At 47.8% G+C, this 18,450-nt stretch overlaps 1 protein-coding gene across 1 annotated transcript in view; it reads left to right on the top strand.

Moving 5' to 3' along the window:
* Positions 1-18,450, top strand: part of ABCF3 (ATP binding cassette subfamily F member 3) — a 33,545-nt gene that overhangs the window by 9,267 nt on the left and 5,828 nt on the right. Inside the window, exons 7-17 of the mRNA XM_063131846.1 lie at positions 2,751-3,017; positions 3,130-3,210; positions 4,850-4,909; positions 5,195-5,251; positions 7,601-7,623; positions 8,859-8,914; positions 9,373-9,573; positions 12,369-12,445; positions 13,586-13,630; positions 15,778-15,910; positions 17,063-17,151. Of these exons, the coding sequence (XP_062987916.1) occupies positions 2,751-3,017; positions 3,130-3,210; positions 4,850-4,909; positions 5,195-5,251; positions 7,601-7,623; positions 8,859-8,914; positions 9,373-9,573; positions 12,369-12,445; positions 13,586-13,630; positions 15,778-15,910; positions 17,063-17,151 (1,089 nt within the window). The remainder of the gene's footprint in view (positions 1-2,750; positions 3,018-3,129; positions 3,211-4,849; positions 4,910-5,194; positions 5,252-7,600; positions 7,624-8,858; positions 8,915-9,372; positions 9,574-12,368; positions 12,446-13,585; positions 13,631-15,777; positions 15,911-17,062; positions 17,152-18,450) is intronic.

An 18,450-nucleotide genomic window follows, 5' to 3' on the forward strand; every position in this document is an offset into this window, starting at 1 on the left:
AATCCTGATCTCTACTAACCCAACCAGTGTTCCAATAATGGCTTTCTGGCCAGAAACCTCCTGTTGCAGCACATCCATTATGAAATATTTTCTCTGCTGTTTGCCTAGATAAATAGCATTGGTCTCTTAATAAACCACACGGTGCTCAGATAATCTTTTGGGGCTCTCTAGAAACTGGAGGCATCTGGGAAAGGGACACAGGCAGGGACTGGGGAGCAGGTTTTCTTGGCTGTGGCACCCCGTGTATGGAGCAGCAGGAAGAAGTTGAAGAACAGAGCGTCAGGCTGTCGGCCCTGTACCCCCATGCTAATTTCATGTGTGGTAGAGGATCCCGTGCTGTGTTGATGTCCATTCGGCTTCTGTATGTGGAATGGATGGAGGTGGGGGCACTGTCTTGTCCTTCGCCTCAGGCGGCAAAATGTCTTGGGCTGCCCTTATGGGTGAGTTTATGTATAATGGCAATTTACTAAGACACAATGAATGAATGAATGAAGAAATCTTTATTGCTAAAAGCGATAAGCCATCACAATTTGACATAGAAAAATAAAATACAAGTAAAAAGATGAGCTAAAGTAAATAGAATAATTATAGATAATTTAAAATAAAATAAAAAAGGAACATATTTACATATGTGGTGGGAATGTGAATTTGTACAAAAATTGTGGAAAATGGTATTTAATGAGATAAAAGAAATTTTAGGAATGGAGATTGAAGAGAAACCTATGGTGGCATTGTTATCATTATATGGAGAATTAAATTGTAGCAAAGAGACAAAAGAATTGATAACGAATTTGTTAACTGCAGCAAGGTTAATGATATCTAGGAATTGGAAGGTTCAAGGGGATTATCATATAGAAGATTGGTATAAAGGAATATGGGATATTGCTATTAATGATAAATTAACATGTAATATAAAAGTTAGACGAGGAATGATAAAAATAAATGATTTTGAGGGAATATGGAAACAGTTCCTAGAATTTGTCTTATCTAATGGGAGTGGGAAAGCACCTCCAGAAGAAACAATGAGATTTTGGAAACAGGAATAAGATCCCGTGGTGTGTGTGTGTGCACTTTTATGTTAAGTATGATTATTTATTTATTTATTTTATTTATTTATCATATTTATACCCCGCTCCTCAGCCAAAAAAGGCTCTCAGAGCGGCTTACACTTAGCAAAAAAGACAGTCCCTGCCCTCAGGCCCACAGTCCAATAAAGACATGACACACAAGGAACAGGAGTTCAGGAGGGAGGGAGGGGGGGAGGAGAGAGAGAGAGAGAGTCCAACAGGAGCAGGCCGTGATGTTTCTTCTGCCTGCTCCTGTCCCCTTGCTCTTTCTTCTTCCCCACAGGGCCAAGATGACAGTTTGCCCTGTGGGGGTGGGGGAAGAGTCCAACAGGAGCAGGCCATGATGTTTCTTCTGCCTGCTCCTGTCCCCTTGCTCTTTCTTCTTCCTCACAGGGCCAAGATGACAGTTTGCCCTGTGGGGGTGGGGGAAGAGTCCAACAGGAGCAGGCCATGATGTTCCTTCTGCCTGCTCCTGTCCCCTTGCTCTTTCTTCTTCCCCACAGGGCCAAGATGACAGTTTGCCCTGTGGGGGTGGGGGAAGAGTCCAACAGGAGCAGGCCATGATGTTCCTTCTGCCTGCTCCTGTCCCCTTGCTCTTTCTTCTTCCCCACAGGGCCAAGATGACAGTTTGCCCTGTGGGGGTGGGGGAAGAGTCCAACAGGAGCAGGCCCCGATGTTACTTCTGCCTGTTCCTGTCCCCTTGTTCTTTCTTCTTCCCCACAGGGCCAAGATGACAGTTTGCCCTGTGGGGGTGGGGGAAGAGTCCAACAGGAGCAGGCCATGATGTTTCTTCTGCCTGCTCCTGTCCCCTTGCTCTTTCTTCTATTATGTTAATAGAATAAGTTAAAATATATGTTATCAAATGATATGTAACAGTTTATGTATTATGTAGTATTGGTTTTTTATTGTATTGATGTATGTATTGTATTGAAGTATTAAATAATTTTTTTAAAAAAAATAGACAAAAAATACAAGAATATAAAAATACAAAATCGCATTAACATAAATTAAGAGCTCCCCAGTGGGGTAGTAGAGCAGCACATATAAAAAGGGCAAAATCTCCAGCTACCCATTACGATACTTGAATATGGTCTTGATGCCTCGCTCTCAGCTTACTTGCAGCCAAGGCAAATTTTACAAGCAGAGCAGTAATAAATACATTATTGCCATCCAGCAAGATGCAGATTTGCTCAAGGGGAGGTCGGTTAGAAAGGTTAGCGAGGAATGTAATCGAGACCTTTTTGTCTAGGGGATGTATATAAAGGGCATCGCAACTGATGATGTTGAATGTCCTCCACTTCCCCTGACTCACAGATGCAGAGTCTTCCGTGCACAGGGGTGTTCTTAGCTAAGACGCAATAAAGAACTCCTTCTTCTTCTTGTGGGTTAGTGTTGAAGGCAGCCTGGTGTAGGGTAGTGTCAGGGTTCAACATGTAACTACATTGCTGCTTGTGAGTAGAAATCGAAGGCAGGGCAATAGATGCTGGGGCGTCTATTGAACATTGCTGCTCCATTCTAGCCCGGTTGGAGCTCCACCCACAAGCTGCTGCGATGTCATTTCAGCTCCTGGTGTGAGTGGGGCATCAGCCAGTCTTCCTCAGATCTCCCCACTGTTTTGTCCTGGTGTCCTGATGGTAGCTGAGACACAGATTGTCCTAAGGCCTGCATGTTCTCTCGTTCCAGCGTCCTTCTCACAGGCGCAGACTTGAACCTGGCGTATGGGCGCCGGTACGGCCTGGTGGGCCGGAATGGGCTGGGCAAGACGACACTGTTGAAGATGATGGCCAGCCGCAGCTTGCGCATCCCCTCGCACATCAGCATCCTCCACGTGGAGCAGGAAGTGGCGGGGGACGATACGCCGGCCCTGCAGAGTGTGCTGGAGTGCGACACGACCCGGGAGAGCCTGCTGAAGGAGGAGAAGGAGCTGACAGCCCGGGTCAATTCTGGAAGGTAAACGGGGTCTTGAGGTGCCCTGCCCAGCTCACCTAGCCCAGGTACAGCCTCCTATGGTGCGGAGCAGAGCTTCCCTTGCCATTCACCCTGTTTTTGTATCCTGTTTCAGGGGAGAAGGCACTGAAGGCGCCAGGCTATCAGAAATCTATGCAGGGCTGGAAGAGATTGAGGCAGACAAAGCCCCAGCACGGTAAGAGGAAGCTCCATTCAGTAGCGGCAGATGCACACCTTTTGGCACATGCTTAGTTGTCTAATGGAGTTCTGTCCCTGGTAAATAATAATAATAATAATAATAATAATAAATGAAAGTGTTCATATCTGAGTCCAATGTGTTTAAGTCTATGGCCCTTTCTACACCGTCTGTTTTTCCAGGGATCATCCCCGTGCATCCAAATGATGCACAGGGAATCCCAGGAGCAGGGAAGGATGATCCCTCCATTTCCCCAGGATAACTGAGACCTCAGTTATCCCAGTTTTACCTGTGGTCCCGGAACGGTCCCAAGGACGCCCGTCTCGGCTTCTTCCCTCCTTCCCGCGAGTAGCGGGGCTCATCAGAGGAGCACAAGTGCGCTCCAGCTCTTCCTCTTTTTTAAAAAATAAATGGCTGCTGCGACAGGCGCAACGCTTGGGATGTCGCGCGGCCCATGTGGACTGAGGGCGACGATCCCAGAAGCAGGTAAGTCTGGGATCGTCCCTCTCACTCCATCTACACCCGTAGGTGTAGAAAGGGTGCACGTATAACATCTTGGATCAAAAGGGCACTGAGTATGTGTTTATTTACTAAATGTATGCATTGTTTTCTACCACAAAGAACAGTTTCCAAGCAACATACACACAGACACATAATATAATTATATGAGAGAGAGTGTCTCTCTCTCTCTCTCTCTCTCACACACACACACACCTACCTTTGTTGCCTTACCCAGGGTTTGTCTGGCAGATGACACAACAAATGGTGGGTTTTTTTCTCTCCCCCTGGGTTGTTTGTTTCACTCCTCCTTCACCCACTCCCTTGCTGTACCCCAAAATGCCTTTGTTATGGCACTGTAGCACTGGCATGTAGAGCAGTTGGTTTTGTTTTACAGTTCTTGCCCACTGCCTTTATAGCCTGATGAAACAACCCATGGTTCTGGACTCACATGTAATGACATCCCATAGTTTAAACAATCCAGGTTCTCAACTCAGCAACAGGCCTCCTTTTCAGGTGTTCATGGTTAACAAACAGGTTTGTTAGCGTGGCTGGGTTGACACATCACAGCAACACATAATTCAGCAACACATGGGTTAAATGAGCCATGGGTTAGTGTTATGTGCAAACCAGGTCAGGTCATTCAGTGGCAAATCATGGCTTAATAAACCCACAATTTGTGGGAATGCATGCAAGACCTGCTTCCACTTTCTTTAAACAACCTCCGATTGGCCCCAAAAAGCTCTACAACTTCTAGCATTTTCCAGATTTGTTGTTGGGTTAACTACTGGGTTCTTTAGCCCCTAAACAACCCAGGAGTCTGGGTTCACATGCCATGCTCACAACCTCCAATTGGGCCAATCAGAGGTTGTGACCATGTTATGCAAATCCAGACTGCTGGGTTGTTTAGGGTCTAAAGATCCCAGTAGTTAACCCAACAACAAATCTGGGAAATGCTAGAAGTTGTAGGACTTTTTCTGTCTAAACATTCATAGGATTGCACCTTTAGTTTCTTAAAATGTTCTTTAAATTATGCGGCAGGATTCGTAACCGCTTCTCTTCATGGGAAAGACTTGTTGCCTCTGTCCCCCCCAACCTATTGACTTCTTTCAGTGATATCTCTGCTTCCTCCCCTCTGCAGAGCATCTGTTATTCTGGCTGGGCTGGGGTTCAGCACGAAGATGCAGCAACAGACAACCAAGTAAGTGGTCTCTATCCGAGACTGGATTTTTCCTGTTGGAGTCCAGGGGAGGGGCGGGGGTTCTTCCACCTTGGCTGTGACTAGGTGCAGGAGGCTACCAGGTGATAAGAAGCTTGGTGGCCTCATGTTACAGCCGGGGTGGGAGCAGAAAGTAAATTGAACTGAGGCATCTCTGACCTACACTCTTGCACCTTTGAGAATCTTGAAGGTACCGGCTGTATCTGTAGGCAGACTGGTGGCCCCTTGGCACAGGGAACCTGACGACTCCTTTGTTCTTCTCCCCAGAGAATTTTCCGGAGGCTGGAGAATGAGGCTGGCTTTAGCTCGTGCCCTCTTTGCCAAGTATGTCTTGTTGATTCAGCTGTATTCAGGCTCGTATCCAGAAACTGCACTGATGGTGGTACTGGTGGACTTCAAACTAGCTTGAATCAATAATCTCAGAGAATTGGGCCCATAGAAAGGAAGAGTATAGGACAAGGGTGGGGGATTATTATTTTTCAGTCCAAGGGCCAAATTCCAATCTGGGAACGGTCTAGGGGTGTGCATTTTATCTGTGGGCAGGGCCAAAGGCAGAGAGAGTGGGGCCAGAACATAAGAAGAGCCATGCAGGATCAGACCAAGGGTCCATCTAGTCCAGCACTCTGTCCACACAGTGGCCAACCAGCTGTCGACCAGGAACCCACAAGCAGGACATGGTGCAACAGCACCCTCCCACCCATGTTCCCCAACAACTGGTGCACACAGACTTACTTTCTCAGATACTGGAGGTAGCTCGTAACTATCAGGGCCAGTAGCCACTGATAGCCTTCTCCTCCAGGAATTTATACAACCCCCTTTTAAAGCCATCCAAATTGGTGGCCACCACTGCATCTTAGAATAGCAGAGTTGGAAGGGACCTACAAAGCCATCGAGTCCAACCCCCTGCTCAATGCAGGAATCCACCCTAAAGCATCCCTTGTGATTCTTACCAATTTTAAACCTACTCCAAAGTAAGTAGGACAAACCTCTCAGGGGTAAGCAGCACCAAATCACTCCCTTTCTCAGCCCTCAGCAGGAAAAACAAAACAAAAACGCTATTCTCTCTCATCAGCTGTTGATTGGAGGGAATTGCTTTTCCCTGCTGGGAGAAAGGCCAGGGCCTGGGAAAGAAAATGGCGGTCCGCGATGGGCAGCTGCTGTGGGGTGTCTGGCAAATGGGCCGGAGGTTCCCCATTCCGGATCTAGCAATATGCGCAGCTGTATATATTGACGCAAGGAAATTCCTGCATTTAAAGGTGGGGGTGGGGTGGGGTGGGGTGGGGTGGGGGGCTGCACTTGTGTTTTGGACAGCTTTGGCCAAATCACTGCCATTCATTCTAACATGAATGTGTCAGTGTAACGTAGCACGATCGTTCTGGAATTATACAGGGCTGCAGGAGACCTAAGTTCAAAACTCTGCGCAGCCCATGTTATTATTATTATTTATTTATATAGCACCATCTATGCCATCCTTAGTTCCTTGCAGTAGGGTGAGATACCAATCTGATGATAATCAACCTCATAGAGTTGTTTTATTTTAATATGTATATCCTACCTTACAAACTCTTTTTGAGATGATTTTCAAACTTTAGTTAAAAACAGCCATTTTAAATAATTGGCCTCTAATAAAACACCAGCCAACACTGAGCAAAACATCAGTAGTAGTAATAATAATAATAATAACCACCATAACACAGCAACATCAAATGTACTAATCATAAAAAGCTTGGGCAAATAAAAAGTTCTTGGCCTTGTGCCTAAAGGTCTGTAGTTTAGGTGCCAAGTGACTTGGCCTTGGGAGACTGTTCCAGAGTTAGGACCCCACCCCTCGAGAATGCCCCTTTCTCCCCCAGTTGCCACCTGCCTAAACTTTTGATGATAGGAGCACCCAGAAAATGACATCTGATCACAATTTTAATAACATGAAAGTGAAGGAGGAAATGATGGTAGAGCAATTTTGCACACCGACAGCTTGCCGGCTTTCTCAGAATGCCTCCAAACATAGCCATTGTTTAAAGAACAAGGTAGAGTTTACATCTCATGGTTTTGGTGACCCCCACCCCCAAAAAACTGGTCATTTTGTGCTGCAAGCTTAGAAACCATAAAGTGGCTGAGTAGGTCTTCCAGTGGAATCAGAGAGGAATCTTCAGTCCTGGTCCCTAAACTTCTTGTCTCCAATTCCCTTTTCTTTGAATTCCAACTTCATTTTTTCTAGCTTCAAATGCAGTGTTTTTGGGGGTTTTTTTAAAAAAAAGCCAATAAAAGTGCAGCTATAATGAAGTATATAAATTTAAGTTTTATGCAGGGTTGTTGTTGTTTTTTATTGCTAGATTTGAATCTTCCAGTTATAGGATTTGGGATTACCTGAGCAGTAAGTTGTAGGCTTCCCAGGTGTGTCATACAGAATTTTACAACAGCCCAGGTGGAGCAGGAATTCTAGGACCTTCCTGCAAAAACTACTAAATATGGTTGGGGGCAGCCAGCGTTGGTTTGGGGATGTGTTCCAGATATTGCCACGCTGTTCCACAGAAGGCGCTGTAAAAAAAATAACACCATCAAAATTACCGCGGTAACCTTTAAACTGAGCCACAGTATTGACGCTGTTTGTTTCTTTCTCTCCCCGCCCCCCTTTCATGCCTGCTCCCCCTGTCTTGCTTGTTGCAACATCTTCAGGCCTGACCTCCTCCTGCTTGATGGTAAGTCTCTTCTGGAAAGATGTGGAGGGTGGAAGAAGGTAGTGCATAATTCAGACTCAGTTGGAATGATCTTCCTTCCCTCTCCTGTGTGGATTCCCTCATCCATCTCCAGGTTGCTCTAACAATAAAATCATAGTATAGTAGAGTTGGAAGGGGCCTATGAGGCCATTGAGTCCCACCCCCTGCTCAAAGCATCCCTGACAGATGGTTGTCCAGCTGCTTCTTGAAGGCCTCTAGTGTGGGAGAGCCCACAACCCCTCTAGGTAACTGGTTCCATTGTCATACTGCTCTAACAATCAGGAAGTTTTTCCTGATGTCCAGCTGGAATCTGGCTTCCTTTAACTTGAGTCCATTATTCCGTGTCCTGCACTCTGGGATGATCGAGAAGAGATCCTGGCCCTCCTCTGTGGGACAACCTTTTAAGTATTTGAAGAGTGCTACCATGTCTCCCCTCAGTCTTCTCTTCTCCAGACTAAACATGCCCAGTTAGAATCATAGAATAGCAGAGTTGGAAGGGGCCTGTAAGGCCATCGAGTCCAACCCCCTGCTCATTGCAAGACTCTACCTTAAAGCATCCCTGACAGATGGCTGTCCAGCTGCATCTTGAAGGCCTCCAGTGTGGGAGAGCCCACTGCCTGCCTAGGTCATTGGTTCCATTGTCATACTGCTCTAATAGTCAGAAAAATTTTCCTGATGTCCAGCCGGAATCTGGCTTCCTGTAACTTCAGCCCATTCTTCCGTGTCCTGCACTCTGGGAGGATCCAGAAGAGATCCTGGCCCTCCTCCTCTGTGTGACAACCTCCTAAGTATTTGAAGAGTGCTATCATGTCTCCCCTCGACCTTCTGTTCTCCAGTTTGTCACGACATTCAAATCAGGCAAGCGCCCGTTAAGGCTGTCTGTGGCCTGACCAAGTCGTGGTTTGCATGTGGCGATGGGTCTCCCCAAGGGAAATGTAGTGGAACTACACCTTCAGTTCAGTGGCTCAGCTAGCTTGTTACTGACTGGTAGTAGATCTCCAGGTAGGCTTTCCCTGCTTGTGGTAGTTAAGATGCCTACACAGGAGGATTTGGGAGGACAGAACCCACGACGTGTATGTGTACTGCTTATGCTTTACCACAGACCTATAGCCCCAGTTGGCCAGGGCTCTCAGCTCCTGTTTGGAAAATGGATAGTGTTCCATGTTTTTAATTGCCATCACCCCTTAACAACTGCGTCCCTTGTTGTTTCCTTCCAGAGCCGACCAACATGCTGGACGTGAAGGCGATCATCTGGCTGGAGAGCTATCTGCAGGTCCGTGTGGCAGTTGATGGCAAAAGACATAGGACCGGTTCACACAATCAAACAGCTCACCATGGGCTAAGCCACGGTGGATTGCAGTGCGCGCATGCCACCGTTTTTAATATTCAACACTCGGATGCAGCTTGTTGCGTCACGCGAACCTGGGCATTGTGGGTTATGTGAGGGCTAAAGAAACCTCACATAACCCACAGTCCCCAGGTTCGCATGACACAACAGGCGTTCAGTATGCAAAATGGCCGCCTGCATGCATTGCAGCCCGCCGCGGTGGGCCATTTGATTGTGTGAACCAGGTCATAGTATTCAGAACCGTGGAGAGGTTTTGCTTTGTGTTTTGATGGGTTCGAGGCTGCGCTTGCGGCTCTCTTTGAGAACTAGTTTGGGTCTCTGATCTGGGGGAGAGCTCCAGCCTGCGAGCCTAAGGTCCCTTTTTGTTTTGCTGGCCCTTCCAGACGTGGCAGTCGACCATCCTGGTGGTGTCCCACGACCGGAACTTCCTGAATGCCGTGGCCACCGACGTCATTCACCTCCACTCCCAGCGGCTGGACAGCTACCGCGGTGATTTTGAGAACTTCGTCAAGATCAAAGAAGAGCGGCTGAAGAACCAGCATCGCGAGTACGAGGCCCAGCAGCAGTATCGGGAGCACATCCAGGTGCGAAGGGCTAGCGATGGGCCTCGGCGCACACCCAGCCCTGCCCTATGAGTAACGGCGGGTGGCGGGTGCCAAAGAGGCATTGCCTGGGTTTGGTTGATCGCAGCAGGGGAATCAACCATTGTGGGGGCTGCCTCTGCCATTGGCCTGCAGCTTGGGTTGCCATGACATCTACAAGTCGGGAGGGGGAGCCATCGCCCCCACCTTACAAGCCGTGCCTTGAAGTGTGGGGAATAATTCAAATGGCGGTCGCACGCGTGTGGGGAGCAGCCACGATGGTTTCTTCCCCCACTGCAATGGTCCGAATGCGGCCATTCTCTGCCCTGCATGGGAGAACGTCTCTCTTCAGTTGTTGCCTGCTGTAACATCTGCGTGCATCATCTAAAAGCAAAGGAAGTATCTTATTTCCCCCCCCCCCCCTTTAGCATGCAAACGAATGCAGATTTGGTCATTGGTTAGAAGTTATAGAATTATTCTTTAGGGTGGATTCCTGCATTGGGCCGGGGGGCGGGGGCGGGGTTAGACTCGATGGCCTTATAGGCCCCTTCCAACTCTACTACTCTATGATTCTATAATTAGGATTTATTTAATTGGACGGCAGCCCTAAAATCAACAAATTGAAGTCCTTTTCCAAGGAAGCTAACAGCCTGTGTTCAAAACACGCAGTGCAGACAACCTTTGCATCTAAATATTTTGCATAGTTCAACTTCAAAGATCAATTCTTTCTTCCCCCCCTCCCCAATAATTTTAAGCTTTGGGTGGGGAGGGCAAAAGTTGGGGTAGCAGAGGGCTGACAAAACTTTGAAAATCAGGACTAGATGGAAGGGGACGACTGGAACTCTTTTCCACCCCGACTTGCCCATATTTTTGAGTTTTCACTAGGAATGGCTCACTGGCTTACAACCTTCTGTGTAATCTAGGATGAGAACTGTTTTTTTTTTTTTAAATCAGGATAGAGAATTGTACCTATGGGTATATAGAATATATTTTGCTCCGGCTCAAAACCCTGCTACGCATGTTGCTTTGGGCAACAGAGGGAGAAAGACATCTGACCTACTTCTTAGGCAACATTACATACATGGCTAAGGGTGCAGTCCAAGGTGGCCCTTTTTTGAAAGGGCATCTGTGGCGATACCACCTTTCTGTCCCTTAGGTATGTCTGGGGTTTGTATGTCTAGTGAGTGCGGAATATTTGACTGAGTGGGTGTGGCTGATGATTTATTATTTATTTATTTATTTATTTATTTAGAATATTTATATACCGCTCCCCATTGAAAAATTTCGGAGCGGTGTAAAAGATAAAATGAAAATAAATAAACCAGAATAAAACACTTAAAACAAATTTTAAAAGAAGCAAATACAGAGACTCAAAGCTGCATATTAAGGAAAGGCTTCCTGGAATAAAGATGTTTTCAGGAGGCGCTGAAAGGAGTACAAGGTTGGCACCTGCCTGACCTCCAGAGGCATGGAATTCCACAGGAGGGGGGCCACCACGCTGAAGGCTCTTCCTCTGGTGGATTCCAATCAGTGGATGGATCTCTGTGGAACCACCAGGAGCAGGCCCTCGGATGACCTCAGTGACCAGGCAGGTTGGTAAGGGAGAAGGCGCTCTCTCAGGTATCCTGGTCCCAAGTTGTTTAGGGTTTTGTACACAAGTACAAGAACCTTAAACCTGGCCCGGTAGCGAATAGGCAGCCAGTGCAGCTCCCTCAGCAGAGGAGTTCCATGCTGGAAAGGGGCAGCTCCAGACAACAGCCGAGCTGCAGCATTCTGCACTAGCTCCAGCTTCCAGAGCAGCTTCAAGGGCAGCCCCACATAGAGCGCGTTGCAGTAATCCAACCTTGAGGTTACCAATGCCTGTACCACCGTGGTCAAGCTATCCCTGTCCAGGAGAGGCCGTAGTTGGCGAACCAACCGAAGATGGTAAAAGGCACTCTGAGCCGTGGCGGCTACTTGAGCCTCCAGCGACAGAAATGGGTCTAAGAGTACCCCCAAACTACGAACCTGTTCTTTCAGAGGCAGAGCAACCCCATCCAGAACAGGCAATGAGCCTGTCTCGCGGACTCGGGAACCACTCACCCACAGGGCTTCCGTCTTGCCAGGATTCAGTCTCAGTTCATTAGCCCTCATCCAGCCCGCATTTTATGATGCGGTGAGAGAGGGGGAGGGAGGGGTATAAATAGGTTGGCTTGAGGAGATTGTGAGTTTTAGTTTAAGTGAGAGTTAAGGGAGCTGAGGCGTTAGGGTTCGTTTAGTTTAGAATATCCAGTGGTGTGGAGAGCGAACGGAGATATGATTTTAAGAGAGTTGAGATGACTGTTTTTATTAGAACTAGTAGATTAAGCAGGTTAACTTGCATTTAAAGTAATCAAGATCTGTTAAACAAAAATAAACATTTTATTTTGTTTTGTTACCTCAAACCACATGTGTCTGCATGGCTTTATCACCTGCTCTACAGTTACTATCATAAACTAAATAAATAAATATCAGCTTATTACATACACAGTAAAACCTTTCCAGATTCTAGCCTTTACCCTCTCATGTGAGGAAAAGGTTGTGTTTTACCCTACCCTCCGGTTGTTGAAGTGGCAGTGCTTGGCTTGAGAAGGGTGTGCTAGGCAAGGCCTTCGGTATAAGGTCGGTGCCGTCACAGCATCCCATTTAAAACCACCAGGATGTTCTTGTGTAAATAAAGATGGCTTGGAGCAAGGAGGAAATCCATGATTTGGTGGCCCAGGCTCTGCCATGGGGGGCTTCTCCCGCTGGAGAGGCTCTGATCTTCTCTTCTCTTACAGGTCTTTATTGATCGGTTTCGCTACAACGCCAATCGGGCGTCTCAAGTACAGAGCAAACTCAAACTGCTGGAGAAGCTGTAAGTATCCGTCCCAGTTGGGGCATGCATTGGACAGGGGGGAGAGAGTACGATATCACTGGCACGTGTTTGGATGGCCCAGTTCTAGCTGGGGGGCGGAGAAGTGCAGGATCTACAGATGGTGATCTGGAGAGCTGGAAACGGCAGCGGCCGTTTATAAAGGGGGGGAGGGGGAGCCGCAAAGGGAATGAAGCTTCTTGGACAAGATTCCTTCTTTGGAATTTCCACAGCTGGAGAGCCCCACTTTCTCTCCCTCCCCTCCGCCCTTCATTCCCCACCTGCCAGTTACTGGGTTGAATTTCAGGAAACCAGGCCAGCCTCCTGCCTTGCCATAAATGGGGGAAATAGAGATGGAAAATAGTGCTTTCCATCCTGAGCGAAGGGAAGCTGGCCGACCTCCTTGATTTTTGAAGGCCTGGACCAGGGCTGGGCAACCTGTGGCCCTCCAGATAGTTTGGCCTACAACTCCCATCAGCCCTAGCCAGCATAGCCAGAAGGGAGGGATCAAGGGAGTTGTAGGCCAAAACATCTGGAGGTCCACTCCTGGGGCAGGGTTGGAGAACTTTGACATGGGAAGGGAACAGCCCAGTGAATCTAGGGTAGAGATGGTTGTTTCCAAGGGAGGTGCTCTGCTTGTGGACTTCCCATAAGAACATCAGAGGAGCCCTGCTGGATCAGGCCAAGGGTCCGTCTCGTCCAGCACTCTGTTCGCACAGTGGCCAACCAGCTGCCAACCAGGGACCCACAAGTGTGGTGTAGTGGCTAAAGTGTTGGACTGGGAGTCTGGAGATCCGGGTTCTAGTCCCCACACTGCCATGGAAACCCACTGGGTGAGTTTGGGCCAGTCGCAGACTCTCAGCCCAACCTACCTTACAGGGTTGTTGTGAGGATAAAAATGGAGAGGAGGAGGATTATGTACGCCGCCTTGGGTTTCTTGGAGGAAAAAAGGCGGGATATAAATGCAACCAACCAACAAATAAATAAATAGAACATGGTGCAATAGCACCCTTCTTCTACCCATGTTCCCCAGCAACTGTATACAGACTTCTTTACCTTTAAATTGCTGCAGGTGGGCTCATCCCCTGATACCTAACCCCTCTTTATTGTAATGGGCCTGACCTTTTTTTGTCTGTTTGTTAGGCCAAAACTGAAGCCTGTGGACAAAGAATCTGAGGTGATAATGAAGTAAGTGACTCTTAATGGAAATGGGGCAGCATAGCTCTTTCTTCTTGCAGGGGAAGGGGAGAGGCAGCAGTCCGTTCCCCCCCCCCCCCCCCAAACAAGAGCCACTCCCCTCTCTGCCTTCTCAAAGTCAAGAACACTACTCACTTCACGGCTGCTGGTTCGAGAGTTGGTTGATCTTGCAAACCCTGTGTTCAATCAATTCAAGTCAGCCGTGAATCAGCTGGTTTAGGAACTTGCATTGGACAACAGTGTGTTACGCTCAGCACATGAGTGAGTTAGATGCTTGCATTGGCGGAATTTGGGAGGAAGCTGAAACTTGGCTGCAAGGTGTCAGATTCTTGGTTGGAATTGCTCACCTTGGTATGTTCACGGTAATAGCAGGGCTTCTGTGTGTGGGTGGGTGGGTGGGCGGGTGGGGGTGGCCTTTTAGGCCCCTTCCAACTCTACGGTTCTATGATTCTATGATCCTTTCTCTTCTTCCACTCTTCCAAAAGTTCTTATCTCTGGATTGTTTGATTTTCCTCCCCCCCTCCGCCCCTCTTTCGTTAATAGCTGTGGAAGGTTCTGTCAAAGGGACTTTTCATAGAGCTCGAATGCAGAATCTTGACTGTGGGCTCTTGGGTGCACAGACAGACTGCAAATTGTCTGCATCTCCTTCTCTACTTCGAAGGAGTGGGACATCTCTTTGGGCTACTTTTGCCAGTGCCCCAAGAGGTATGTGCTAGCTGTGTAGCAATCATTTCGTTCACGCTGCCCTTCTGCAAGTTCTTTCTTGAGATGTTGCAGTGTTGCAGTGTTGGGCCCCAGACACAGCCTCCGCCTCCTCCTCCTCCTCCTCACGCCCTAAGTATCCTAGAGAACTGGTGCAATGTAATAGCCAAAGAGATGGACCTAGGAGTCGGGAAATCTCGCTCAAATCTAAACCCCGTCATGAACTCACCAGGTGGCCTTAGGCAAGGCCCTCTCTTACTCTTGGACTCACTTCCCTATTTTACAAGACAGAAATAAATAATTAAAAAACGGCTGCCTAAGTAGTTTATTGTAAGGATTGCAACAGGATAACATTATTTAGTTATTTAGTTTAGATATAGAGCCTTTATTCAGTGGAACTCCAGGCAGCGTTCTCAGGCAATCTCCGATCTAGGCACTGGCCAGGCCTGCTTAGCATCAGCCGGGTGGCTGCATCATGTGCCTTCGACTAGACCACAGGGGTGCAGATTCTGCAAAGCTGGATTCAGGCCCGGGGTGTGTGTGTCGGGGGCAAATGCAGCCTTCCAGAATTCTTCAGAAGGTCCCGCCCCTTTTCCCTAACCACCAATCAGTTGGTAATTTTCTGGCTGTTGTGCAGTTTTCCTCCATTCTGAGAGGTGGAAATGCCTCTCTTAAGGCTTAGTCCCTGGCAAGAAGAGCTTTAAGCTAAAATACCCCAGTGAGTTTGGCCCCGCCCCATTTGTCTTCAGCCCCGCCCACCCCTGGAACGTGGCCCCCTGAGAGCTTCTCCAACATTACGGTTGGCCCCTGGCCTGAAAGAGGATTTTCGTCCCTGCTATACCCTACCAATACATGCAAAGTGCCTTGAGCACAGAAGCAGTCTAAACGGTAAACATACCTTGCAAAGTATTACTACCACCAACTATTTTATATTAGTGTTCATTGCATTTTTATCCCGTCCTTAGCCAAAAAAGGCTCCCGGAGCGGCTTAGAATCAGTAAGCAAAGGAGTCAGTCCCTGCCCTCAGGCTTACAATCTAAACAAGACGAGGAGAAGGGAAGGGAAGGAGAGGGGAAGGGGAAATTAATGAGACTATCGGTAGGGCTGGTAGGATGGCCCTGCTCCCACCTCTCATATCCCGAAGAAGGGGCAGACCAACGGAGAGAAGGCCCTGCTGTTCCCTCTGCCTGCTCCCGCCTCCTTCTCTCCTTCTTCCCCGCAGGGTCAGGATATCAATTAGCCCAGGAGGAGGAGGGGGACGAGTCCAACAGGAGCAGGCCCTGATGTTCCCTCTGCCTGCTCCTGTCTCCCTTTACGTAGGGCCAACCCTGTGCTAGGAGCACTAAATAACACAGGGGTTGTTTCTCTGCCTTGCGGGGGCCTGGCCCTTTGCTAACTGCCTTTTGCACTCCGTTCCCTTGTCCTCCTTGCCGCAGGTTCCCAGATGGCTTTGAAAAGTTTTCTCCTCCCATCTTGCAGCTGGATGAAGTGGACTTTTACTATGAGCCCAATAACCACATCTTCCGCTCCCTCTCGGTCTCTGCCGACCTGGACTCCCGCATCTGTGTGGTAAGGAAGGGGGATTCGCTTTGTCTTTAATTTCAGACTCCGGCAGAAAGATGACCAAAATTAAATAGGCGCAACAGAACAATAAATTTTACAAAGTAAAATCCGGCCACTCAGAAATCAGGTGGAATTGATTTCACAAAATGTCTGGGTAGGCAGCCTAGTGACCGCCACATATTTTGGGACACAATTCCTATATGCCCCAGCCAGCATAGCTAATGATCAGGAATTTTAGGAGTTGTAGTCCAGCACGTGTAATGGCCACCATATTGGGTAAGGCTGGCAAATGCAGAGAAGAAGAGAAGTTCCCCTGCATTTTAGCCTCATGAACCTGACAAGTCGGCTTTTGTGTGATCATAACATGCCATGCTTTAGACATCCATTCTTTGTGAGTTGGGGCTCATAGAATAGTAGAAGGATCCTATAAGGACATCCAGTCCAACCCCCTGCTCAACGCAGGAAACCACCTTAAAATATTTCTGACAGGTCCAGGAGGTGGGGAATGTCATTGGTGGAAAAAACCAATGTGCCATATGGCCCAGCAGAACCATATGCCCAAGGAATTGGGCATCGGGGATGCTAATTCAGTCCAGAGGGTTTCTAAATGATTCAGACAATAATAACCATGTTCAAAAATGAAGTTCGAAAGGAAGATACTTAACAAGCCGGTGACATTCAGGCCCCTCTGCAGAAGGGGAAGCATCACTGGTGTGTCTATAAATATCTCAAGAACTCTGCTTGCATTTGGCTGCCACCTTGCAGCCAGATCGCTAATATCTATATTTTTCACAAAAAGCATGAGATGCTGGGATTAAATGTTTACTGCTCTTGCTGTAATTTAACCGCAGCTAGCTTGGTTTGATTCTCTAATTGGCTGGTGTATTTGCCTGGCTGCCACTTGGGTGTAGCGTCTCTGACATGCTTCATATACTCTTGCATTTTGGGCCCTGCTTTGGCCTACTTAGCTTTAGTTCATGTTATCTTAAAAAGAAAAGTGTAGGATTGCATAGCGCTAAGCAGGCCTAGGCTGAGATGATAGTTGACCAGGGCTTTTCAGCGTGCAATGCATTGCCTGTTCCCTGCTCTCCAAACCCTCAGACCCAAGAACAGAGCTCTGGAAGATGTCTCCATTCATTCTTTCGTCCTTTCCTTTAGGTAGGAGAAAATGGAGCTGGCAAGTCGACTATGTTGAAGATCCTGATGGGAGACCTGGCACCTGTGCAAGGGATTAGGCACGCTCACAGGTAGCTTCCGCACGAATAAGGGGGCTTGGCAGAGTTATGGGGGAGTCGGTTGGAGAGGTGAAACTACAGAAAGCTGCTGATTCGTTGCTGAGCTCTGAAAACAACCTGAGTTCCCAATAGGCATTTGGGTTATGTGCTTTGTGTTGCTGTCTGCCCAGGAGAAGCCTCCAGCGGGGTTCCAGCGATAGTATGAATTACAATTTAGCTGCTTCAAACCCTGAAATATGAATCCTGGGAACGTTCAGGCTTTTTAGATAACTACGAAACCAAGTTTCTAGTCCTTATGGTTGCAGAGGGGGGAAAGGCCTCTGAAAATGTTGTAGATAGTTCCGGCTAAAATCTCGGGACATTACAGGAGCTGCCAGAGACCAAGGCCACAGCTAGACCTAAGGTTTATCCTTGGATCATCCAGGGTTTGCCCCTGCCTGAGCACTGGATCCCCTGTGTGTCACCTAGATGAACAGGTTTGACTCCTGGACGATCCAGGGATAAACCTGAGGTCTAGAGATGGCCCAAGTGTCAGTCTTTCTGCATTTGGCAAAGCTCCTCTTCATGTCCTCCAAACACCTGTCTTTCTTCTCAAATGGCTTGTACTGTTTCTCTTTTAGATTCATTAACATAAACTTCCATGGCCCCTTATTGAATTTTTTTAAAATTCAGATCTTATTGGAACTGGAGTGTGGTATGTGAAATACACGAAATACATCCAACCCATCAACTCTTTCTCTACACTCCGGCCCTTCTTCTAATAGGGAAAAGCTCTGATGGCCTATCAGCTGCTGGTCGGACATTTGAGCTTTTCCCTACAGGGGAGGGAGGCAGAATTTGGGGAGGAACTTGCTGAGTAATTTAGACCTGCCTACTTCTGAGGCTTGTCCTGGTTATTTGTGGGTAGACATGTTGCTCATACTTGCATCTGAATACACATGCAAAGGCTTGGTACTTGGGATGCTTTTGAAAGTGCTGCTGAGTTGATTTAGGCCTGCTTATTTCATAGAATCATAGAATAGAGGAGTTAGAAGGGGCCTCTAAGGCCATCGAGTCCAACCCCCTGCTCAATGCAGGAATCCACCTTAAAGCATCCCTGACAGATGGTTGTCCAGCTGCCTCTTGAATGTCTCTAGTTTGGGAGAGCCCACAACCTCCCTAGGTCATGGGTTCCATTGTCGTACTGCTCTAACAGTCAGGAAGTTTTTCCTGATGTCTGAGTAGACCTGCAGAAGCCTTGTTCTGCTTACTTCCGAGTAGGCTTAAAATCAGGAATAATGATGTTTTGGCAATGTCCACTTTGCCTTTGGC

The sequence above is a fragment of the Elgaria multicarinata genome, chromosome 8 (assembly GCF_023053635.1).
Source record: "Elgaria multicarinata webbii isolate HBS135686 ecotype San Diego chromosome 8, rElgMul1.1.pri, whole genome shotgun sequence".
Lineage (NCBI taxonomy): Eukaryota > Metazoa > Chordata > Lepidosauria > Squamata > Anguidae > Elgaria > Elgaria multicarinata.